At 51.1% G+C, this 24,421-nt stretch overlaps 1 protein-coding gene across 1 annotated transcript; it reads right to left on the bottom strand.

Annotated features, from left to right (window-relative positions):
• Window positions 1-458: 458 nt before the first annotated feature.
• On the bottom strand, window positions 459-24,315 carry NMT1 (N-myristoyltransferase 1). Its single transcript, XM_054281614.1, has 12 exons — window positions 24,011-24,315; window positions 16,882-16,996; window positions 14,914-15,058; window positions 11,068-11,186; window positions 9,442-9,533; window positions 8,740-8,856; window positions 7,884-8,054; window positions 6,887-6,995; window positions 5,747-5,917; window positions 4,518-4,685; window positions 3,321-3,458; window positions 459-1,060 (listed from the first exon to the last, which is right to left on the bottom strand). Exons 1-12 carry the CDS (start codon window positions 24,211-24,213, stop codon window positions 1,040-1,042), a joined length of 1,569 nt encoding a protein of 522 aa, XP_054137589.1. The 5' UTR covers window positions 24,214-24,315; the 3' UTR covers window positions 459-1,039.
• Between the last annotated feature and the right edge of the window lie 106 nt (window positions 24,316-24,421).

Genomic DNA, 24,421 nt, shown 5'->3' with positions numbered 1-24,421 from the left:
GGGGTGTGATGGCACTGCCAGGGGGGTGTGATGGACTCCTGGTCCCCTCTGAGGCCCCACAGGTCCAGGCTGAGGTGGGCACAGGCTCTCAGGTGCCACGGGGTGTGACAGGGACACGGCAGCACAGGGAGGTGTGACAGTGCATAGACGGGGTCTTGGCCTTGGTGTGCAGCTTTGGAAACCTTTGGCTGGGCAGGCAGGAGCAGCTCGGAGCTCTGGGCTCAGGACGTGGCAGGAGGATGTCCTGGCACTCCTGGATGGGATGGAGGGTTGCCATGACAACGTTTCCTTTCTCTCAGAGGGTCCCACACAGCACGAGGTGACACCGGGGAGGATGATGCCAATGGAGAATCCAGATTTCCATGCTTCCAGAGAAAAGCAGCTGAGCAGAGAGGCTGTGGCAGTGGCAGTGGAGCATCCCTATGGGGAGGCTGAGGGGAAGCAGCCCCAGGAGCAGAGCAGGGTGTGCCTGGAGCTGAACCCCCCTGGATCCATCCAGCAGGAAGGGTTGGAGTCTCTGTGGCTGGGCAGGAGGTGGGACAAGGCATCTCTTGCACAAATAGCCCTTGGAAAGGAATCTCCCCCTGTTAAACAGAGTCAGGAGCAAACCTGGGGCAAAGAGCCTGAAGCACCCTCGGGGCAGGCAGGAGGGTTTTGACCAGCAGCCACCATCAGCATCAACCTCAGCTGTCCCAAAGGAGAAAAAAAGTCCCAGTCCAGCAGCCCAGTGGTGACCTCCAGCAGCCGAATGTAACTCATGGCAGCTGGGAACAGGAAAGATTTTAAAATATATATAATATATACTTTTATTATTCACCCGTTAAATCCATTATATGCCAATCATGATCTAGTTTCAGCAGTTACATTCCCTTGATCATGTCTTTAGGAGGATGCAGTTAAATCAAACAAGGAGGTGGCTGGCAGCAGCAGGGGGGCTCTGGTGCCCCTCTCTCCTGGCGTGGCTCCGGCTTTGGCAGAAAGGATGAGGGCAGCACCTCCTCAGGCCCGGCTCCTCCACGCTCTCCTGGCAAGGGCTCCCTTACTGCAGCACCAATCCAACCTGGAAATGGGGATCAGGACAGAAATTGGGCTCATCAGGACAGAAATTGGGCTCAGGAGGTGCCCTCTGCTCCGTACCCAGCTCGGTGCTGCCTGTGTTGGTTTCTGTCACACACATCTTTTATGGAAAATCCATATAGAAATTCCACAGTGCTGGATTAAAAAATGCTGCTCTGGATGTGGCACTTGAGCCAGCCCTAAATTCCTCCAGCTGGTTTATCTGCAGCTCCAGCAATTCCTTCCCCTTTAGCATCTCAAATCATCAAACCACAGCCCCATCTACAGCACTGTCACACACATCTTTTATGAAAAATCCTTTCCTTAGGATTTTTCCTCCTGAGAAGCTGAAAAGCCTCAGGAACAAAATGTAAACAATGGTTTTCTGCTGCTGTGAAATGCAACAGGTGCATCTGGGATTGGTCTCATGTGGTTGTTTCTAATTAATGGCCAATCACAGCCCAGCTGGCTCAGACTCTCTGTCCAAGCCACAAACCTTTGTTATCATTCTTTCCTTTTCTATTCTTAGCCAGCCTTCTGATGAAATCCTTTCTTCTATTCTTTTAGTATAGTTTTAATAGAATATATATCATAAAATAATAAATCAGCCTTCTGAAACATGGAGTCAGATCCTCATCTCTCCCTCATCCTCAGACCCCTGTGAACACCGTCACAGGTTTCCCCACTGGTTTTGGGGTGTTTGAGAGCAGCAGAGCCCTGGGTTTGTGGCTGAGTGGGCACACAGGCCCTGCCCAGCTCTGATCTGGGGAGGTGACCAATGTTTGGGGTGTGACAAGCCCCATCAGGTATGAGACAGCCTTGATTCATGAGCCAGGGGTGTTTCTCAGCTCATGGTGAGGAGAGGGATGGAACAGCTCTGCTGGGAGGTGGGGCTGTTCAGCCTGGAGAAGGCTGCAGGGAGGCCTCAGAGCCCCTTTTACTGCCAAAGAGGGACTTTGGACAAGGGCCTGGAGTGACAGGACAAGGGGAATGGCTTCCCACTGCCAGAGGGCAGGGATGGATGGGATATTGGGATGAATTCCTCCCTGTGAGGTGGGGTCCTGGCACAGGGTGCCCAGAGCAGCTGTGGCTGCCCCTGGATCCCTGGCAGTGCCCAAGGCCAGGTTGGACACCTCCAGGGAACCTCCTGGGACTTCCTAGGAGCAGGCAGGTGAGGCTGGTTTAGGGCACAGGGCTTGTGCCCAGGGACAGACCTGGCTTCACACCAGGGAACCAAAGCCCTGTGACTGCCATCAAGGCATTAATTAGCTGGTAAGGCATTAATTAGCTGTGATGTAGCTGGGCAGATTCTGGTCTGCAAGGTGCTGAATCACAACCCTGGTGTGGAGGAACAGCAGCAAGCAGGGGCTGCCTCAGAATGGCCCAGGACAGGCAGGTGGGGACCCAGCACAGCTCTGGGGGAACAGGCTGCTGGCCCTGGGGACAAATGACATCCTGGGATCCTGTGGCTCAGCTCCTTTGTCACAGGTGCTGCTCCAGCCTGCCTGCTCTCTCCAGAGGGGTGGCTGTCACAGACATCTTTTATGAAAAATCCTTTCCTTGGGATTTTTCCTCCTGAGAAGCTGAAAAGCCTCAGGAACAAAATGTGAACAATGGTTATCTGCTGCTGTGGAATGCAACAGGTGCATCTGGGATTGGTCTCAGGTGGTTGTTTCTAATTAATGGCCAATCACACTCAGCTGGCTCAGACTCTCTGTCCGAGATCCAAGCCTTTGTTATCATTCTTTCCTTTTCTATTCTTAGCCAGCCTTCTGATGAAATCCTTTCTTCTATTCTTTTAGTATAGTTTTAATAGAATATATATCATAAAATAATAAATCAAACCTTCTGAAACATGGAGTCAGATCTTTGTCTCTTCCCTCATCCAAGAACCCCTGTGAACAGTCACAGGTGGCTGCTCCTCCCAGTCCACCAGGACACAGTGACACCCATGAGGGATCACAGGTGGCTGGCACAACCCCCGGTGTCACATCTGTCACCCTGCAGCCCTCTGTGCTTGGCCTCCTTCCTTAGAGGGAAGGAGTTGGTGTGAAAGACTGAACCTGCACTAGTCCAGGAATAAAATTGGCTTTGGAAGATGAGTGTGGAGGGGCTTTTCCCCAGGGACACACTCTGCAGGCAGAGATGACAGAGCCTCCCTGTGTGTGACATTGCAGGGACACCAGCTGGGCTGGAATGCTGAGGTGACAGCCAACCCCTGTCCCCAGGGCTGAGGGGACAAGCCCCCTCCTCACAGCACTGACCTTCTCTGGTGCCATGCTGGGACATTTCCAATTGTACAGGTAATACTGCAGGTTCCCATCCCCGATCCCAAACTTCAGCTTCTCCAGGAAGGTTTTGTTTTCCATGAGATCCAGTGCATTGAAGACGTCAAATCCTTTCTGCACAGGGAGACATGAAGCCATCAGCTCCTGCTTTAGTGCTGGGCAGTTCCTCCCACCTGTGTGAGCAGCCTGGCTCCTTTTCCTGCCTGGCTTTGAATCCCAGAAAAAGGGAAGAGCTCTTGGTGTTCTCACCCTCAATCCAACTCTTTGCTGTAGAACATGAGTAACCACCACAAGCTGGAAGGTTCAAGGTACCCCAGCATCCCTCTCCTGGGGGGCAGATCCTTTTGGATTTGGATTTTTATAGAGCTGGAATCAAGCCCTTCCCACAAACCCAAGGGTGGCCAGCCTGCAGTGAGTTCCTGTGAGCTGCCCAGTGTCCCAGCACATCCCTGCATCCCTCACCTGAGGGAAAAATGGATTTGTAGAGAATTCTCAAAGCCTGACAGAAGGCTTTGAGGGTAACTTGAGATGATTGGCTTTAAGGCATTTACAGCATGGTAAAAAGCTGATAGACCAAGAAACACTTATAGTTTATTGTAATTAGGAAATAGTTGGCTTCTGATTGTGATGGTGTGAATTATAATGCCTTGGTGTTCTCACCCTCAATCCAACTACTACAGACTGTTTGCTGTAGGACATGAGTAACACCACAAGGTTTAAGGTATCCCACCATCCCTCTCCTGGGGGGCAGATCCTTTTGGATTTGGATTTTTATAGAGCTGGGATCAAGCCCTTCTCACAAACCCAGGGTGGCCAGCCTGCAGTGAGTTCCTGTGAGCTGCCCAGTGTCCCACAGTGCCAGCCCAGCCCTGCATCCCTCACCTGTGGGAAAAATGGATTTGTAAGAATTTTCAAAGCCTGACAGAAGGCTTTGAGGACAATCTGAGGTAATTGGCTTTAAGGCATTTACAGCACGGTGTGACAAAAGCTGCTAGGCCAAAATACACTTATAACATAATTAGGAAATAGTTGCCTTCTGGTTGTGATGGCGTGAATTCTAACATCTGTATTGTCTCACCCTTCATATGAGGCTGAAAATGGAGTGAAAGCTTTTTAAAACACCCCTCAGCTGCCCCAGGTGTGGCTCGGGGAAGGGCTCAGGGCAGCACTCACCGACTTGGCGAGGATGAGCGCGTCGCTCATGAGGTCGATGAGAGGCGTCTTGGTGTGGACGTTGTAGAAGGAGTAAGCAGCTTTCAGGCTCTTGTGAGTCGGGTGGTTCATGATGGTGGAGGGCAGGGTGTAAAAGCTCAGGAAGTCTGTCACCTCTCCTGGGGCACTCTGGAAGGCAGAAGTGACATCATGACTGTCACTGGGACATTTTCTGAAAAATCCTCTTTGCCCAGGAGTCTTCTCCTGGGAAGCTGAGAAGCCTCAGAGAAAAAGGAAAACAATAATTATCTGATTGCTTCTCTTATGTTTTGCTGCCTTGGAATGTGGTTTGGAGATTTTTTTATCACCCAGGTGGATGTTTGATTGGTTTCATGTGAATTGTTTTGACTTAATGACCAATCACAGCCCAGCTGTGTTGGGACTCTGGCGAGAGTCACAGGTTTTTCATTATTATCCAGTTAAACCTTTGGTAAGTATCCATTAGTCTATTCTTTAGTAAAGTTTTAGTATAGCATAATATAGCATAATATAATATAATATAATATAATATAATATAATATAATATGTCACATAATATTATATATGATATAATATTATATAAAATAATATAATTATATAATATGATTTATATATTATATATATTATATAGTACAGTATGATATAGTACAGTATGAGATTATATAGTATGAGATTATATAAGATACAATATAATGTAATATAATGTACTGCAATATAATGAAATGCAATGTAATGTAAGATAACATAATATGATATATGATATGATATGATGTGATATGATATATGATATAATTTATATGTGATATATATTATAGTATGAGATTATATAGTATGAGATTATATAGTATGAGATGATATGCTAAGATACGATGTAATGTAATGTGATGTAATGTATAATATAATATAATATAATATAATAATAAATTAGCCTTCTAAGAACATGGAGTCACATTCATCATTTCCTCCTTGCCACAGAGGACCCTGAAAACACCACCCATGACATGTCAGGCTGGGACAAAGCCTGGCCAGAGCCTTAGCAGCTCTCCCAGTTGGAGTGGTGGCTGCAAGGACACCCAGGCCCAGCATGGAGGCACCATCTCCACCAAATTCCCATCCTGGAGGGGCAAGGAGCTGCTCCCTGATGGCTCCCACAGCTCCACCAGAGGCCAAATCCCAGGAGAACATCCCTCCCATGGTGCTGCTGCCCTCACCTCCACCACGAAGGTGTCGATGATGTTCTCCTGAGGTACAAACCAGTGCTCCACCTCCTCTCTGCTCATCACAGGGGTCAGGTGGAACTGCTTCAGGTACTCAGTCAAGAGCTTGTGCACAGCAGGGATGTCCTTGTGCTCCATGGGCCGCAGGCCAGGAGTCTTGGGAGTCTGCAGCAAGTGGGACAAGTTGTTTTGTTGCTTGCACAGCAGTTTTCATCACCCAAGGGCTCTCCAACGAGCAGCACAGAGACACTCTGTGCTGAGACCAGCCCATTTCCAGCCCCCCAGCCCTGTGTGCCCAGCAAAGGATGGATGTGATCTGCTGTGACACTGATGGCAAAGATCACAGAGAGCACAGCACGCCCCAAACCCCCAGGTGCCAGGTCAGGTCCCACTGGAAGTGCTCCTACTCACTACCACCACAAACTGTGCTTCCCTCAGGGTCCTGTTCCCACTCACAGCAGGCACAGGCTCCACAAGATGTTATTCCCAGTTGGCCTCAATTACTAATTTAGGGTTGGCATGGCTCAGCAAGCCCAGATCTGCTCTGGGGTTGGGTTTCTGTGCAAAAACCAGTAGCTCCAGCCCAGCAACTGCTGTCTGTGGGCTGTGGGAGGCAGGAGCTGGGAGCTGCCCAGCATGAAAGCAGCACTTTCCACCCCAAAGGGGGGACAGAAAGGAGCCAACAAGGTCAGGGAAGGTGGTGGCAATTTTAATGTAGTTTGCTTCTTTCTCTTCCATCTCCAGCTGGGGAACTTCCCCAGCAGGACAACTGCAGTGCCAGAACTGATGAGTGTGACTGAGGAATGAGGGACTAACTCGATCCAAGGTCACACTGAGGTTGTGTTTGGACAGATGAAGGCTGTCACATCTGCCTGCTTGTTTTACCAGAACGACAGGCTGTGACTCACCAGCAAATAAAACCTCCCAGGCTCCTCTAACTGCAAGAACTTGCCCTTAAAATGCAGGTACCCAGGCAAAAATACATCAAGATTAAATAAAGCACAACAGCTTGACAGAGCCATTTACTACAGGGAGCAAACCCTGGGTCTCCAGCCAGAGGACCTGACCTCGACCTCCTTTGTGTGTTTTGCCCAGGGAGGAGCAAGCCCTGAGCTCTGTCTGGCTGTCACCCACCTCGGGCAGGCGGTACAGCTTCGTGGTTCTTTGCATAGTCATGTTCCTGCTCAGGTGGGAGAACTTGACCTCGATGAGTTTCCGAGGGTTCAGGGAGCGGTGCCAGTACCTGCAGAAACAAACTGGCAGTGGGAAACTCGTGCTGGGGCAGTGGGGTGGCTGCAGGGGCAAGGGAGAAAATGAGGGCAGCAGCTCCTCACTGACAGCAACATGGTTCTTGTAGGAATGATGGGGGTAGGATGGTGGGGATGGATGGAGATGAGAGATCTCTGCAGCCAGGTTTGGAATTTGGGGTTTATTGCAAAGGGCCTGGGTGCAGGGCCCTGCTGGGAGCTCCAAACACAGCTCAGAGCAGGCTGAGAGAAGAGAGGGGGAGAGAGGATGAGAGGGTGAGAGAGTAAAAGGGCAAGAGAGTGAGGTTCCCGTTCCAATACCATAAATCTTCTTCTGTGTTGAATATTCTGATTCTCACTCACCAATCTAGTACAAGATACAAATCCTACAGCATTTCCATACAGCCTATAAGAATCATTACATTACCACACTGTGTTGTATTTTAAACCCTAAAAACTCCTCTTTGGGCCCCTTCTGCCAAGCTGTAGGGTCTGCTCTGACCCTTGGGCCTGTCTGCAAGCAGAGGGTGTTTCATCACCTTCAGCTGGCCACACGATTGTTTTCCAGTTGTTCAGTAACTCAGGTATCTCAGACCTTGCTTTCATTTCAATCTCCCTTATAGTTTCTGCATTCTCAAAATCTTCTGCCAGACAATCATATTTATAAGGCTTTCCTGTTTCATCTTCCCCAACAGTTCTGAAGTGACTCTGCTGCCAAAGCCTCCTCTCCTGTGTTACATGAGCAGCTTTAGCAAAGCCACTGCACTTAATCCTGGGAGGAGAAACCTGGCCTGGGATCACACTCCCCTGTCCTGGGCAATCCCACACTGGCCACAGAGGGAAGATCTGCAGACAGAAATCTTGGGAGAGCCACAGACACTCACCTGCAAGTCCCCACAGGCTTTGGCAGCACCACTCCTGCAGTGTAAACAGCCTGGAAGATTCCCTCTAGATGCACCCTCCTGGTGATCTCACGGATCAGAACCGGAGCCACCCGCTTGGAGCGCAGCTTTTTGTGCACACACAGGAAGTTTATCTCCACCATCTTCTTCTCTCTTGGGGAAGAAACAATGCAGAGCATGAGGCTTGGTTGTCCTGACCTGGGAGGGTCAGACCAACGCCCTGGGCAACCTCCAAAGCCCTTCAAGGGAATGAGGAATCAACACCTCAAGGAACGGGCAGGGGTTTTGGAGAAACCCTTAAGCTGTCACCCAGGGATTCTCAGGGAAAATTGTCTGAATTTGTGTTAGGGGAGGGTCAGGTTGAATATTAGGGAAAGGTTCTTGCCCCAGAGGGTGGCTGGGCACTGCTCAGGGAATGGTCACAGCCCCAAGGCTGCCAGAACTGCAGGAGAGTTTGGACAATGCTCTCAGGGACAGCGTGGATTGTTGGGCTGCCCTGTGCAGGGCTAGGACCTGGATGATCCTTAGAGATCCCTTCCAGCTCAGGATATTCTATGATTTTACATCTCCATCTAACCCTGGCTGATTTCTGTAAGCCCTAAGTTAACCCATCTCCTTGAGGAATGGTTAACTACCAATGTCCCTGCCCAGAACCTCCCTGCCAACCCTTAAATATCCCTTATAACCCTTAAATATCCCCCACCCTCCCCTCCAAGCAGCAAAACACCTCCAAAGCTGAAGGGTGCAGGTGTTTGCTGGGGAAGACAATGGAGCCAGAGCCCCTGAGCACTCCTGGAGCCCCAGCAAGGGGCAGGATGAGCAATGCAGCAGCACTCACGTGTCATAGATGTGGATGGTGGCTGGAATGGCGCTGATAAATCCCACCAGCTTCTTGCTGGACACCACTCGGACCCCACAGTGCCACTGGGGCAGCCAGCCTGGAGGACGCAGTGCCCTGGGGAGGGGACACACCTCAGGACACATCCATGGTCCCTGGTGTACCTGCTCCTGCCTCCCACCCTGCCCTGGGACACCCTGAGTCCTGCTGGCCAGCAAGAGGATGACGGAGTGACAGGGATGTGACAAGGACTGTAGGGATCATCCAGGACAATTCCTGCACCCCACAGCCAGTCCTCACTAGGGACACAGGAGGAAATCTGTTCCTGGATTTAGGAACACCCCGAGGAAACAGCAGCTCTGCTGCAGCAGGACTCCAAGGGTAACTGCTGGCTGCTGCCTTCATCCCACAGCTCCAGGGCACTGAGGAGCTGCTGGGATTTTCACAAACCCTTGAAGGATCAAACCAAAGAGGAGAAAAATCCACTTTTAAGCTCCCACATCTCCAAGGAGCCAGAGGCAGGCAGGGCTGGGTGACAGCCCCTCTCACCGTGTCCCTGGGACACCGTCCACAGTGACAGATGGGGAAGGGACATTTCAGCAAGAAGGGAGATGGCAGAAGCAAAGGCAGCTGCAGCTCTGTCAGGGGGATCAGGCCTGTCAGCACCCCACACCCCTGCTCTGCAGTGCTGCTGCCACTCACCACAGCAGGAACTCGGGCGAGTAATCGAAGCGGAACATGTTGTCATCATCCTCCACGTAGTTCTCGTTGAGCAGAGTGTACAGCTCCTTCAGCTGCAGCACAGAACACTCAGGTTAAGGAGTTTATTCACCCCCAGACAGGATTCTGAACATTTAATGTGTGGCCACAGCACCGGGGCACCATGTGCAGCCATGCCCCTGCTGCAGTGGAGCAGTGTCACACAGAGCAGGGCAGCAGCAGGACACAGAATTTTGGTCCATGCAGTTATTAGGGTAGATAGCTTTAGGGCTTTGGTTGTGTTTACGGTGAGGAAAACAGTTGCAGTTATTATAGTTATAGGCAGAAGTTGAGGAGGGTGAGTTCAGGGCTGTAGATGATAGTGATTGCTATTCAGCCTAGGTAGGAGATGGAACGAAAGGCCAGGATTTTTCTGATTTGTGTTTGGTTGAGTCCCATTCATCCTCCCAGGGCTGCTGAGAGGATAGCCAGGATAGTTAGGAGTCTAGTAGGGTTTAATGAGGGTGAGGTTATGTAGAGTAGTGCGACTGGAGGGAGTTTTGTGACAGTAGATATGAGGAAGCTGGTGAGGTAAATAAACCCTGTGTCACCTCTCAGGGAGGTGGGACATGCTCTAAAGGGGTTCTCACAGAACTCCAGGCTTCAGGCATCCTTACATCCAGGAGTTATTCACCCCCAGACAGGACCCTGAGCACTGAATGTGTGCCCACAGCACCGGGGCACCATGTGCAGCCATGCCCCTGCTGCAGTGGAGCAGTGTCACACAGAGCAGGGCAGCAGCAGGACACAGAATTTTGGTCCATGCAGTTATTAGGGTAGACAGCTTTAGGGCTTTGGTTGTGTTTAGGGTGAGGAAAACAGTTGCAGTTATTATAGTTATAGGCAGAAGTTGAGGAGGGTGAGTTCAGGGTTGTAGATGATAGTGATTGCTATTCAGCCTAGGTGAGAGATGGAACGAAAGGCTAGGATTTTTCTGATTTGTGTTTGGTTGAGTCCTATCCACCCTCCCAGGACTGCTGAGAGGACAGCCAGGATAGTTAGGAGTGCAGGGTTTAATGAGAGTAGTGTGATTGAAGGGAGTTTTGTGACAGCGGATAGGAGGAGGCTGGTGGTGAGGTAAATAAACCCTGTGTCACCTCCCAGGGAGGTGGGACATGCTCTAAAGGGGGTTCTCACAAAACTCCAGGCTTCAGGCATCCTTACATCCCCTTGGAAAAACCAGGCCAAGCTGCCCAGTGTGGGATGGAACTGCAGTGGGGAGAGTCAGACCCATCCAAACCCAAGGTGTGACAGAGCCACACCTGCTGTGCTGAAGGACACGTTTCCATCCCCAAAACCACCTCCAACAGCCAAGGGATTGAACTGCCACCCAAAACACTCCAAAATGAATGTGCTGAGCTGCCTGGGACTGTGGCATTGTGGGGAATGATCCATGTGTGGAGCTGTGCTGAGCTGCCTGACCCATGCAAGCCCAAGGTGTGACAGAGCCAGAGTCACCTGCTGTGCTGAAGGACACGTTTCCATCCCCAAAACCATCTCCAACAGCACAAGCATTGAGCTGCCACCAAAACCACTCCAGAATGAATGCGCTGAGCTGCCTGTACTCACCACACCTCTATCCCCCAGGTCCAGGGCGTCCCAGGTGAAGCCCTGGGGCAGGGTGTAGGGCTCCTGGCGGATGTTGTCCTTGTCTGGCTCCACTGGGCCGTGGGTGTTCACCACTTCACCTGTAACACACAGCAGGGAGACATGAAGAAGTTTAAAACAGGGGTCTCTCTCGAGTTTCTGTGGTTGAGATGACCCCTGAGGTGTTAAAGTCTCTTTTTCCCAGCCCTGTGACCAAAGAAGAAGTTGAGATTCATCAGTTCTGCTTTTCAAGGTTTATTTTATCTATTTCACTTTTTCTCTGACCTGCTGAGGTCAGGTTGTGACACAGTGACTGCCCTTGGGGTGGTGTTAACTTTTTATACTGAAAACTACATGTACTTAATTTACAATAATTTTCCAATATCTATCACCTATGTCAGACAGTCTGTCTCTATCCTAAACCAATCCAAAAGTGCCACCAGCACAGCAGAAGATGGAGGTCAAGAAGGAGAAGGACAGGACATGCCCAGATTCCTCCATTTTGCTTCTAAAACCCCAAAATTCTACTTTTTCACCCTGTGATAAATTCACTACCATTGTACTCAAACTCTTGTGGCTTGTAACTCCTCACACAAAGTTGGTAATTGTTTCATGGGCTAAAATCAAAGGCACAGGTGTCTGTGACTCCATGCCAAGGTCTCTGAGCCCCCTGCCAGGGTCTTGAATCACCCAGGGCAGTCAGATCAATGTCCTGGGTCCCAACAGGTCTCCTCCAACCAGGTCTCAGAAGCTCCAGGAGATTTATTTCACACCAAAGATAGCTCAGCTACCTCAGAAAGCATAAAATCAGCAGCATGGCTTCTGTGGCAGTGTTGGAAACAAAAGGGTTTTAATAAAAGGCAAAATAACAAAACTCTTTACAGAGAAAAACCCAGCCAGGTGCAAGAGGTTCTTGCTGCTGGTAAAACACCTCACAAAAGCAATTTAGTTCCTTTGTTCTCTTCTTTTTCTACTAAATTCGTCAGGCAGGGCTTTTTGGCTCCTGTCCAATTAGTTATCCTGAAATTTGAGGTGAAGTCCCCAAGCTCCTATGAGGTGTCTTTTTCGCTAATTGAGGAAAGAAACTTCTGAGCTTTTTTCCTTTCTAAGGAGACAAAAGACAGTTTTGTCAGTCTGTCAACAAGGGCCACACTCCTACAGAACTTCTCTGCTGTGTGAGGCCTCCACAACACCTCAATCTCACATCTCCCACCCTGCAGTGGCACACAGGGATTGTCACCTCACCCACCCAGCCTGGGATGTGACAATGGGCAGGGAATCAAAACTTCCAGGGCAAGGCTGGAGCCCCCTGGGTGACCAAACACAGCCACAGCTGCATCCTCCAGCTCCTCACGTGGTGCCTGATCCTTCCCCATCCCCACAATCCCAGCATTTCACTGGGAGCCCCTTCAGGGGACAGGGATCTCCCCAGCCCTCTGTACCCAAGTTTTGTGTGTGATGTTGCCAAGATTGGTGCTCCCAGGAAAGTTTTTGAGACCCAAAAAGGCCTCAAAAAAGTGGTGTGGACAACATGGAATGGGAATCAAACACTGCACCTGCAGCAAAAGGGATACAAACTCATTTTCACAGACATCTTTTGTGAAAAATCCTTTCCTTGGGATTTTTCCTCCTGAGAAGCTCAGAGGCCCCAGGAACAAAATGTAAACAATGGTTATCTGCTGCTGTGGAATGCAACAGGTGCATCTGTGATTGGTCTCATGTGGTTGTTTCTAATTAATGGCCAATCACAGTCAGCTGGCTCAGACAGAATCTGAGCCACAAGCCTTTGTTATCATTCTTTCTTTTTCTATTCTTAGCCAGCCTTCTGATGAAACCTTTTCTTCTATTCTTTTAGTATAGTTTTAATGTAATATATATCATAAAATAATAAATCAGCCTTCTGAAACATGGAGCCAGATCCTCATCTCTTCCCTCACCCTCAGACCCCTGTGAACACGGTCACAACTCATGAAGGGAAGTCCTGAAGAGCAGCAAATCTGAAACCATGCCAAATTTTGGATAAATCTAGAAAATTGTGGGCTTGGACTCAGTCTCTAATTCCCCTGAGGTCTGGGGGTTTGCAGATGAGGAGAGGGAAGGAAAATCCTGAAGGGAAATCCTGAAGAGCAGCAAGTCTGAAACTCTGAGATTGGTGCTCCCAGGAAAGTTTTTGAGACCCAAAAAAGCCTCAAAAAATTGGTGTGGACAGCATGGAATGGGAATCAAACACTGCAGTAAAAGGGACACAAACCCATGAAGGGAAAGCTGGAGCTGGAGGATGCAGCTGTGGCTGTGTTTGGTCACCCAGGGGGCTCCAGCCTTGCCCTGGAAGTTTTGATTCCCTGCCCATTGTCACATCCCAGGCTGGGTGGGTGAGGTGACAATCCCTGTGTGCCACTGCAGGGTGGGAGATGTGAGATTGAGGTGTTGTGGAGGCCTCACACAGCAGAGAAGTTCTGTAGGAGTGTGGCCCTTGTTGACAGAGTGACAAAAGTGTCTTTTGTCTCCTTAGAAAGGAAAAAGCTCAGAAGTTTCTTTCCTCAATTAGCAAAAAAGACACCTCATAGGAGCCTGGGGACTTCAAACTTAAGGATAACTAATTGGAAGGAGCCAAAAAGTCCTGCCTGAAGAATTTAGTAGAAAAAGAAGAGAACAAAGGAACTAAATTGCTTTTGTGAGGTGTTTTACCAGCAGCAAGAACCTCTTGCACCTGGCTGGGTTTTTCTCTGTAAAGAGTTTTGTTATTTTGCCTTTTATTAAAACCTTTTTGTTTCCAACACTGCCACAGAAGCCATGCTGCTGATTTTATGCTTTCTGAGGTAGCTGAGCTATCTTGGGTGTGAAATAAATCTCCTGGAGCTTCTGAGACCTGGCTGGAGGAGACCTGTTGGGACCCAGGACATTGATCTGACTGCCCTGGGTGATTCAAGACCCTGGCAGGGGGCTCAGAGACCTTGGCATGGAGTCACAGACACCTGTGCCTTTGATTTTAGCCCATGAAACAATTACCAACTTTGTGTATTTACAAACCACAAGAGTTTGAGTAGAATGATAGTGAATTTATCACAGGGTGAAAAAGTAGAATTTTGGGGATTTAGAACAGGGATTCAAGAAGCAAAATGGAAGAATCTGGGCATGTCCTGTCCTTCTCCTTCTTGTCCTCCATCTTCTGCTGTGCTGGTGGTACTTTTGGATTGGTTTAGGATAGAGACAGACTGTCTGACATAGGTAAAAGATATTGGAAAATGATTGTAAATAAAGTACATGTAGTTTTTAGTATAAAAAGTTAACACCACCCCAAGGGCAGTGGCTGAGCCACAACCCAACCTGCCAGACCACTCTCAGCAGCTCAGAGAAAGAATGGAACAGATAAGAGAAAATAAACAACCTTGAAAAGCAGAACTGATGAATCTTGACTTCTTTTTTGGTCACAGGGCTGGGAAAAAGAAACTTGTGTGAAATAGATCTCTAAGAGTTTCTGAGACCTGGCTGGAGGAGACCTGTTGGGACCCAGGACATTCCTCTGGGTGATTTGAGACCCAGACCAGGACTGGGATTAAGGGATGCACAAATGCAGGAAGCATCAGGTGAGGTGTCTGAAGGGGTTCCTTGTCCCTCTGTACCCCCTGAAATGCTTGCACAGCTCTTCAGACCCTCCCCACCCACCTTGATGAATGGTGGGGAAGTGATTTTGGTGCCTTTGAAGCCCAGGCCAGGCAGGGACTCACCTGCTGGCCACAGCTCAGCATCTCCAGCCTTCTCTGAGGGCTTCCTGGAGACCACAGGGCCTCCCCCAGGGCCCACAGGACGCTGAGGGGCTGCACATACCTAACTTGGGCACTGGCTGTGTGTCCCAGAACTGGTAGCTCCTCTTGCTGGCTTCCTCCATGGTTTTGGCAGGTCCCTGACCTACAGAGAAGAGCTCGATGGCTTTTTGAATCTCCTGGATCCTCTCAGCAGGTAAAGAGTTCACCTGAGGGCACAGAAGGACAAAATGAGTAAGGTGAGCCAGCAGGGCTCCTCATCAGGGGAATTTGGAGCTGATTCTGTCATGGAGAGCAGGCAGGAACCTCCTTTCCCATCCTCAGTCCTTGACAGGATGCATGAATCCTTTCACCAGTCACCTGCCCCTCACCTAGATCTGGTTCCAGGCACTCCCAGGACAAAGGGGATGGAAAAAATTTCTGAAAAATGCTTGAAGTGGGTGCTGTGAGCCCCAGGAGCAAACCTCCCCACCTGCCATCCTGCACAGACAGATGGATCAGCCCACACCCAGCACTTGAGATGCTTTCAGTGGCTTTTCTCTCACTGTTCAGCCTCCTCCCTCTAAGCTGGATCTGTACCCACAAACTGCAGCCTGGACACCAGGGACTGGGACAAGGCAGAGAGGTTGAGTCAAAATGAAACACACTTTCATCCTCCTCTTCCTCAGGGTGGATAGCTCTGCTCTGAATTCCCAGCCCAGCTCCTCTCTGATCCCTGAGGGATTTAATTAGAAAAACACAAAGCCCCAATTTAAAGCTCTGCAGTGTCAGATGGACAAAATATTCAAAATATTTGGACAGAAAACAGCTTCTGCTGATGTGTCCCCTCTGCCACAGGAGCAGAGGGACAAACCCTGTGTGTCCCATTCCTGAATCCCTGACTGCTGGACAGGATCAGGCAAAGCCCAGAGGGATAAAACAGACCCTGCTCTCCCCAGCTGCTGTTCTTGGGATCATCAAGGAAAAAATCAACACCAGCAGATGTCACCTCTGTGCTGCTGAGGGCAGGACTCACCTGGCAGGGTGAGTCTGGGAAGAATAACTTGGAGGTGCCAGTCTGACCCTGGAACTGGCTGAGATATCCAGCCAAGGACTGCACTACCCCTGGATAACCCTGCAAACACTTTCTGCACCAACAGGAATTCCCACATGTGGAGAAATCACTTTAATCTGAAGTTTTTTGAGCAACCAAGTGCCTAAAACCAGAGCTGGGAATTCTTTCCTTGGCCTAAGTAACAGTAGGGAGGTTTGGGATGGGGCTGGGATTGTGAGGGGGCCAGAATTCTGGGAAGGGGGTGCTCACCGTCACTGGCTGCTCCTGAGCCTGTTTTTGGGATCATCAAACAAAAAATCAACACCACCAGGTGTCCCCTCTGTGCTGCTGAGGGCAGGACTCACCTGGCAGGGTGAGTCTGGGAAGAATAACTTGGAAGTGCTAATCTGAGCCTGGAACTGGCTGAGATATCCAGCCAAGGACTGCACTACCCCTGGATAACCCTGCAAACACCTTCTGCACAACAGGAATTCCCACACATGGAAAAACCATTCAAAATCTGAAGTTTTTTGAGCAACCAAGTGCCAAAAACCAGGGCTGGGAATTCTTTCCTTGGGGTGAGTAACACAGGAGGGGTTTGGGATGGGCTGGGATTGTGGGAAGGGGTGCTCACCTTCACTGGCTGCTCCTGTTCTTGGGATCATCAAGCAAAAAATCAACACCACCAGGTGTCAGTTCTGTGCTGCTGAGGACAGGACTCACCTGGCAGTGGCAGCTCCTGCCTGTGACAGCAGCTGCTGAATGGGAAGGGTAACTTGGAGGTGCAAGTCTGACCCTGGAACTGGCTGAGATTATCCCTGGAGGGCCCTGCAAACACCTTCTGCACCAACAGGAATTCCCACACGTGGAGAAATCACTTTAATCTGAAGTTTTTTGAGCAAACAAGTGCCAAAAACCAGAGCTGGGAATTCTTTCCTTGGGGTGAGTAACACAGGAGGGGTTTGGGATGGGGCTGGGATTGTGGGAAGGGGTGCTCACCTTCACTGGCTGGTCCTGAGCCTGGTCAGCCTGGTCACCTCCTCCCTTCTCTTTCTTCCTTTTGGGTTTCTTTTTCTTCTTTTTGGCTCCACTGTCATTTGCTGGACTCAGGCCCCTGAGGAATAAAACAAACATCATTGGAGCTTTGGGGTTTTTCTTTTGGGACAACATTTTTTGGTTTCTGAGGCACTCTAAAGAAAATGCAGGCTCCTGCTGAGTCCAAGTATCCAGGAAGGGGAATATTCTGTGCACAGAAATCCCTGGGAGCCCCCAAAAAGGGACAGCACCAACACAGGTGTGCTGGGCAATGGGGACAGTGGGGACTGTGCCCTGTGCTGCAGGTGACCCCATCCCTGCTCTGCCACCTGTGCCCAAACCCACCCTGGGGAGTGCTGGGGTGCTCAGCTTTGGCTTTTTCCTCTTTTCCAAGCCCAAAGATGGATTTTGGCTTTGGCTTTTTCCTCTTTTCCAAGCCCAAGGATGGATGTGGAAGCACAAAACACAGATCCAGCCACAGGGATGAGGCCCCAGAGGAGATTCAGGCACCACAGAGAGGTGGTGACACTGTGCCAATGTCACCTCACCTGCAGAGGTGAAGCTGTTTATTGGGAAATCACCATATTGTCATGCTGGAGCTGGAAAATTGAGAGTGAGTAGCAAATTTCTGGGAGAAAAGGTGGGAAATGCCCACAGCAGGGCACAGCTGCTCCTTCCAGAGCTGCAGGGCAGCCCTGGCCATCCAGATCATCATCATCATCATCATCTCCAAACAGCTGCTGGTGTGAAACCCCCTCAATGATTCTGGATTTTGTTCCAGTTTTTCCCCTCACTGAGCCTGGATTTTGTTCCAGTTTTGTCCCCTCACTGATTCTGGATTTTGTTCCAGTTTTTCCCCTCACTGAGCCTGGATTTTGTTCCAGTTTTTCCCCTCACTAAGCCTGGCTTTGTTTGCCATCCTGGTGCCAAAACCCGGGAGAGGTTCCTGCTCCCAGCATGGCAGAGGGCAACTCATGATGATGACGATGATGATGATCTTGTGATCCTGCATGGAATGACCTGACACAGGATATTCAACATTATGGGGGAGCTGGGAGCCTCTGAGACACAACACAGGTGTTCCTCTCCTTGCACCCCAAAACAGAGAAACCCCACAGATCTGACCTGCCCAGAGGTACCAACCTGGAATCCCCCAAAAAAACCACAATTTAATGTCTTTACAAATACAAAATAGTGGTGAAAATGGTGGAGAAGGAAAAGAAAAAAAAAAAAAAAAGAAATGTGTTGGAAAATATGTTGGAGCAGCATCCAATTATTTATTTCAGGGAGGAAAACAGAGCTTGGAAGGTGGAAGGTGTCCCTGCCTGGATGATCTTCAAGGTCCCTTCCAAGCCAGGCACTCTGTGCAAGGTTATGAAACTGGGGAAAAGTGGATGGAGAAATGGTTTTGGAGGGATGAAATGGGATGTGGAATGGAAAGCCAACATGATGGGGAGCAGAGAAGGGTTTGCAGGACATGGAGCTGCTGGGCTGGGGAAAAGGATCCTCATCCATCAGCAGAGCCTGTGTGGGACACCAGGAGGTGGAAGGGACACCAGGAGATGGAAGGGACATCAGAAATGGAAGGGACACCTGGAGGTGGAAGGGACACCTGGAGAGGGAAGGGACACCTGCAGATTGGACACCAGGAGACGTAAAGGACACCAGGAGGTGGAAAGGACATTAGGAAATGGAAGGGACACCAGGAGGTGGAAGGGACACCAGGAGGTGGAAGGGACACCTGCAGATGGAGCATTCCTGGTGTGGAACAAGCAGTGGGGTTCAGGGCAAGCTGCTCCACAAAAGAGGGTGCAGAGAAGCCCCCCTTCTTCTCCAGAAGAAGCATCCAATTATTTATTTCAGCAAGACCAGGGAGTAATACAGAGCTTGGAAGGTGGAAGGTGTCCCTGCCTGGATGATCTTCAAGGTCCCTTCCAAGCCAGGCACTCTGTGCAATCCCTGGGCTGAGCAGCCAGGTTATGAAACTGGGAAAAAGGGGATGGAGAAATGGTTTTGGAGGGATGAAATGGGATGTGGAATGGAAATCCAACATGATGGGGAGCAGAGAAGGGTTTGCAGGACACAGAGCTGCTGGGCTGGGGAAAAGGATCCTCATCCATCAGCAGAGCCTGTGTGGGACAGCTGGAGATGGAAGGGACATCAGAAATGGAAGGGACACCTGGAGGTGGAAGGGACACCTGCAGATGGATGGAAGGGACACCAAGAGATGGATGGGACACCTGGAGATTGGACACCAGCAGATTGAGGGGACACCTGGACATGGAAGGGACACCTGGACATGGAAGGGACACCAGGAGATGGAAGGGACACCTGGAGACGGAAGGGACACCTGGAGACGGAAGGGACACCAGGAGACGGAAGGGACACCTGGAGACGGAAGGGACACCTGGAGACGGAAGGGACACCAGGAGATGGAAGGGACACCAGGAGACGGAAGGGACACCTGGAGATGGAAGGGACACCTGGAGACGGAAGGGACATGAGGAGGTGGAAGGGATATCAGGAGATGGAAGGGACACCAAGAGATGGATGGAAGGGACAACTGGAGATGGAAGGGACAAAGGGGCACCTGGAGATGGAAGGGACATCTGGAAACAAAAGGGACACCAGGAGATGAAAGGGACACCAGGACATGGAAGGGATATCAGGAGGTGGAAGGGACACCAGGAGGTGGAAGGGACACCTGCAGATTGGACACCAGCAGATTGAGGGGACACCTGGAGACAAAAGGGACACCTGGAGAGGGAAGGGATGGAGCATTCCTGGTGTGGAACAAGCAGAGGTTCAGGGCAAGCTGCTCCACAGAAGAGGGTGAAGATAAACCTCCCTTCTTCTCCAGAAGAACATGAGGGAGAGGAGCAGGAGCAAAGCTCCAGGGTCCAGCATCCCTGGGGGCAATCTCACCTTCCCTCCACTGCCAGGAAAGGGCTTTGCCTCCATCTGGACACGACAGAGCAGCAATGCCACCACGATTGATTTCAGTGACAAATATCTGATGGCTTTTTTAGCTCTCTGGGGAGGGGCACAGGCAAATCCTGGCCACTCTGAAGTGCTGGCATGAGCAAAGCCACCTTGGAGCTGCCACAAACACATCCCCCAAACCGTTTCCTAGCAATTCTGACAGCACCAGGAGAATTCCTGAGCACACCCCAAGGGCTGACACTGAAGTTGTCCCTTCCAAAGGGGAAGGACACAAATTCCCAGCTCACCTCCACCTTGGGATGCTGGGACAGACAAAATGCTCTCCTCATCCTCTGTCAGCATTGCTTTGCTTCAGAAATCAGAGCTGCCAACTCCCAGCTTGGTGCTAATGAGCTCAGCCCAAGCAGGCAGGTGAAAGCTCAGAGAAAATTCCTCCCTGATTTATGAGCTGGAAGAAATCTGGGTGCCAGAAGGTGCCATGAGGTTTGGCATTGCAGGTGGCATGGCCCGGAGATGAAAACCAACCTGGCAGAGGAGGCACCAGCTGGAAAATACTGGAAAACCCAAAGGTCCCACTCACTACCCCCAGAAAAGCAACAATTACAGGTATTTTTTATTTTAAATCTATTTAGGAAAGCAAATATATTCTTTCCCCAAGAAAACCAACCTGGTAGAGGAGGCACCAGCTGGAAAATGCTGGAAAACCCAAAGGTCCCACTCACTACACCCAGAGAAGCAACAATTACAGGTATTTTTTATTTTAAAACTATTTAGGAAAGCAAATATTTTCTTTCCCCAAGGTAGCTACACCACCCAGATACTCCCCAAATTAATGACAATGTGTGGGACAAACCACCACCACCCAAATCTGCAGCTGGCCTGACAAAGCTGAGAGGGCAGGAGGAGTTTCATCCCCAGGAGGGGTGAGCTGCATCTCACATCCTAAATCCCACATCCCAAATCCCAAATCCCACGTCCCAAATCCCACATCCCAAATCCCACATCCCAAATCCCACATCCCCCAGCCTTCCCAGCTGCATTTAAGGCCTTTTTCCCTTCCAAATCCCCTTGCAGCAGGACAAAGGCAAAGCTGCAAACATCTCCCAGCTCCCTGTGGGATCACCATGAGCTCTTTTTCTGGTTAAGGAGAACTTTTCCCTTCTCTTGGGAAGGGCATCCCCACCACCACTGTCACTACTCCAATCCCTCCTTTTCTGTTTCCAGGCGTCTGCAAAGGCTCCAAACACTGCCCAGAAACAACTCCTGTGACCTGAGTGATCTTGAAAATTGATTTTTTGGGAGCTTTTAAAGACAGCAACCAGGCTTGTTCAGGGTGAGACATGCTCAGACTGGCTCAGCCTTTCTAGAGGCTGGAAAACACCAGGCTCACCCAGTAATACCAAACTGGGAAACACCAGGCTCACCCAGTAATACCAAACTGGTGCTCAGCACCCACTCATCCACCCCTGGCTGCTCCCAAAGCTCAGGGAGGGAGCACAAGGGGAGCAAATCCAGCTGTGGGCAGCTCCCTGAGCCTGCTGGGAGGCTGGAAATTCAGATGAGAAGGAGAAGATCCTTGCTCTGTATTTAGGGGATGGAAAATCCTCCATCCTGGGAAAGGCATCCCCACCACCATGGCCATTGCTCCAATCCCTCCTTTCCTGTTTCCAGGTGTCTGCAAAGGTTCCAGCCCCAAACACTGCCCAGAACTCAACTCCTGTGACCTGAGTGATCTTGAAAATTGATTTTGGGAAGCATTTAAAGATAGCAACCAGGCTTGGTCAGGGTGAGACTGCTCAGCCCCTCTAGAGGCTGCAAAATACCAGGCTCACCCAGTACCAAACAGGGAAACACCAGGCTCACCCAGTAATACCAAACTGGGAAACACCAGGCTCACCCAGTACCAAACTGGGAAACACCAGGCTCACCCAGTAATACCAAACTGGGAAACACCAGGCTCACCCAGTAATACCAAACTGGGAAACACCAGGCTCACCCAGTAATACCAAACTGGTGCTCAGTACCCACTCATCCATCCCTGGCTGCTCCCAAAGCTCAGGGAGGGAGCACAAGGGGAACAAATCCTGGTGGGAGGCTGCAAGTGTCAGAGGAGATCCCTGCTCTGTATTTAGGGGATGGAAAATCCTTCAGCCATGCCAGGGGCTAATCAGGCAGGGTGCTTAGGGTGTAATCTCTGCAATCTCGTTAGGGAGGATCTGCAGATGGCAGAGCTCAGATTGCCACCAGTGCCTGTCCCAGGAACCTTTTCTTGCGGCTAAAACCCCTCTGTCCCCTCACACAGGGGCACTCCCAAACTCTCCCAGCCTGGAGCAGCTTCCCCAGGTGGCTCTGAGCTGTTTCAGGGGATTGGGACACTCCTAATTTTGCTGTCACCAGTGCCTGACCCCATGCCTTTCCAAAACCAGGGAATAAATCCTCCACAGCAGAAGCTCCCTCCACACAAAAGGAAATGTGAAAAACAACCAAGTGGGATTATTTTTTTTGGAAAATCAGCTTGGATAGGCACAGCAGAGAGCAGAGCAGCCACTGCCCTGTCTGAAACTCAATTCCTCTTTCCTGTCCTTAAAAGGAAAGGAAGTGTTGCTTTCACTCAGGAATACTTTTATGTTTTAAATCTCAGGGCCAAAATCCAGTGAGTCCCAGGCATAGGAAGGGCTCTGAGTGTGGCTCAGCAGCTCAAAGCCCTTCCCTTGCCCTAGTTTTGGGGACAGTGGCACTGGGGTGACAGGAAACACTCCCACACCCTGCTGCAATGGGATGGATGGGATGGAATCAATGGAATTAATGCCTGTAAGAAATCCATCCTCCTTCCCAGCACTTGGTCTCTCCCTGGTGGTTTTTGGGGGTTTTCCAGAGAAAAACCTCCCTGTTTCATGCTCCTTATGTGCCCACCAGCCACAATTTTGGTGTTATTATCCAAATTATTTCCTAGTGGATACTCCCAGCTCCTCGAGGTGCCCAGGATGCCAAGGAGGGCTCCAGAAAACCCCTTTTCCTGGCAAAGGGCATGAGGAACTGCTGCAGCAGTGATTGAGCACCCTGTCTCCTGTGCTCAGCTCTGGCTTGCACAAACCTAATCATGTCAAAGGCAAAGAAAATAAAAATCTCCCCCAAGCACGGCTAAAGAGATTAAAGTGAGACACGGTGCCACACCCGGGAGGCAAATGAAATATAAATGGGCAGCTGTGCTGTCAGGAAAAAAAGCCTCTGTGATATTTCTTGGGTGACCTTTTATTCACTTTTGGGTCCTGGGCAGGCAGGATTGGAGGGAGAATGGTGGGGAAACAGCACCAGGAGAGAAGGAGGAGCCCAGGGAGGTGCAGGAAAAACAAAGTGAAAATTGTTGGGAACCTCTGGAAAGCCACACGTTGGTGTTGGATTCCCAGCAGGAACGGGGACAGAGCCTCTCCCTGAAATCCCAGGCATGGTGAGGCAGCTCTGCACTGTATTAATTAAGGCACTGAGTAATGAGGGTGCTACTTTAAGCATTCCTGCTGAGATAAGGACCTGCCTGGCCGCCTGTGTTGTTGTTATTCCACCATTCCATTCTCCTGCAGGCTCCGACCACGAGACAATGTAGGCAGAGCTTTGCAAAACCCTGCGCTGTGTTTAGGATAACGACGGCGTGAGTGTGTGGAAAGCCGCGATTATTCCGGGGATGCCACACGGTCCGCACAGCAGCGTGTCACCGCGCCACCACCCTGGGTGGCACCGCGGGGATGGAGATGCCACGAGTGGGCTGAGGCTCCCGCGGGAGGGCAGAGGGAATGCGGGGAGACACACCCTAATGCACAGCCAGGAAGAGCTGCTAAATGCGCTCATTTCTGCCCCAAAAAGGCGCTCCGGACCCATCCCGGCCGCCCTGCAGCACCGCGGCCGTCACCCATCCACGCCGCGGCCGCGCCCGACCCTGCTGAGCTTCGGACACGCTCCCGCAGCGGGCGTGAATGGGTGCCAGCGGCACCGCCCCCCCGCCAGACTGACAGGCGCCTCGACCAATCGCTGCCCGGGACGCTGCCAAGCGGCCAATCAGCGCACGCAAGGGGCGGGGCGCCTCTCACTTCCCGGCCGTTCCTCGCCTCAATGGGCCCGGCCGCCGCCGTGGCACGCGGTCCCGGCCGCCGCTCACCCCCGGTTGGAGCCATGCTCCGCCTCGTTCTCGCAGTCGCTGCAATGCTCGTGGTCGTTCTCCTCTGCCGCCGGCCGCGAAGGCCTCGCCGGTGGCCGCCTCACTGCTGTCTCACTGTCGTCCGCCATCTTGAACGGGGCCTCCGCGCGTGCCGCGCCCCCGCAACAAAGCGCGCCGCGATTGGCCGGCGGGCCGCGAGGCATGCCGGGAGTGGTAGTCCGCGTGGGCTGGCGGGGGCCGGGCTGCGCCGGGACCGGAACTACAATTCCCGTGAGGCCTCTGGTGGTGTCTAGGGGCGGGCCGCCGGTGGCGGGAGAGCTCCCTCACACCGGGACGCCGCGTGGATGTCCCGGCGGACGGAGAGCCGCGACCCGTTCCCCGCTGAAGCCGCGTCTCCACCCGTGAGGGATG

Source organism: Melozone crissalis, unplaced genomic scaffold, assembly GCF_028551555.1.
Source record: "Melozone crissalis strain CALT ecotype California unplaced genomic scaffold, PUWL_Pcris_2 ptg000032l_1, whole genome shotgun sequence".
Classification (NCBI taxonomy): domain Eukaryota; kingdom Metazoa; phylum Chordata; class Aves; order Passeriformes; family Passerellidae; genus Melozone; species Melozone crissalis.
Note: the sequence above shows the minus strand (reverse complement) of the source record. Positions and strands in the feature narration are given on the sequence as shown.

Bases quoted from the DNA above. Each gene is read 5' to 3' on its own strand.
- NMT1 (XM_054281614.1), bottom strand. From the start codon at position 24,213: ATGCCTCGCGGCCCGCCGGCCAATCGCGGCGCGCTTTGTTGCGGGGGC. The intron at 8,055-8,739 runs GTGAGTGCTGCT...TTCTTCCCCAAG, and splicing joins ACCATCCACATCTATGACAC to AGAGAAGAAGATGGTGGAGA. The intron at 4,686-5,746 runs GTGAGGGCAGCA...TCTGCCTTCCAG, and splicing joins TCGACACCTTCGTGGTGGAG to AGTGCCCCAGGAGAGGTGAC.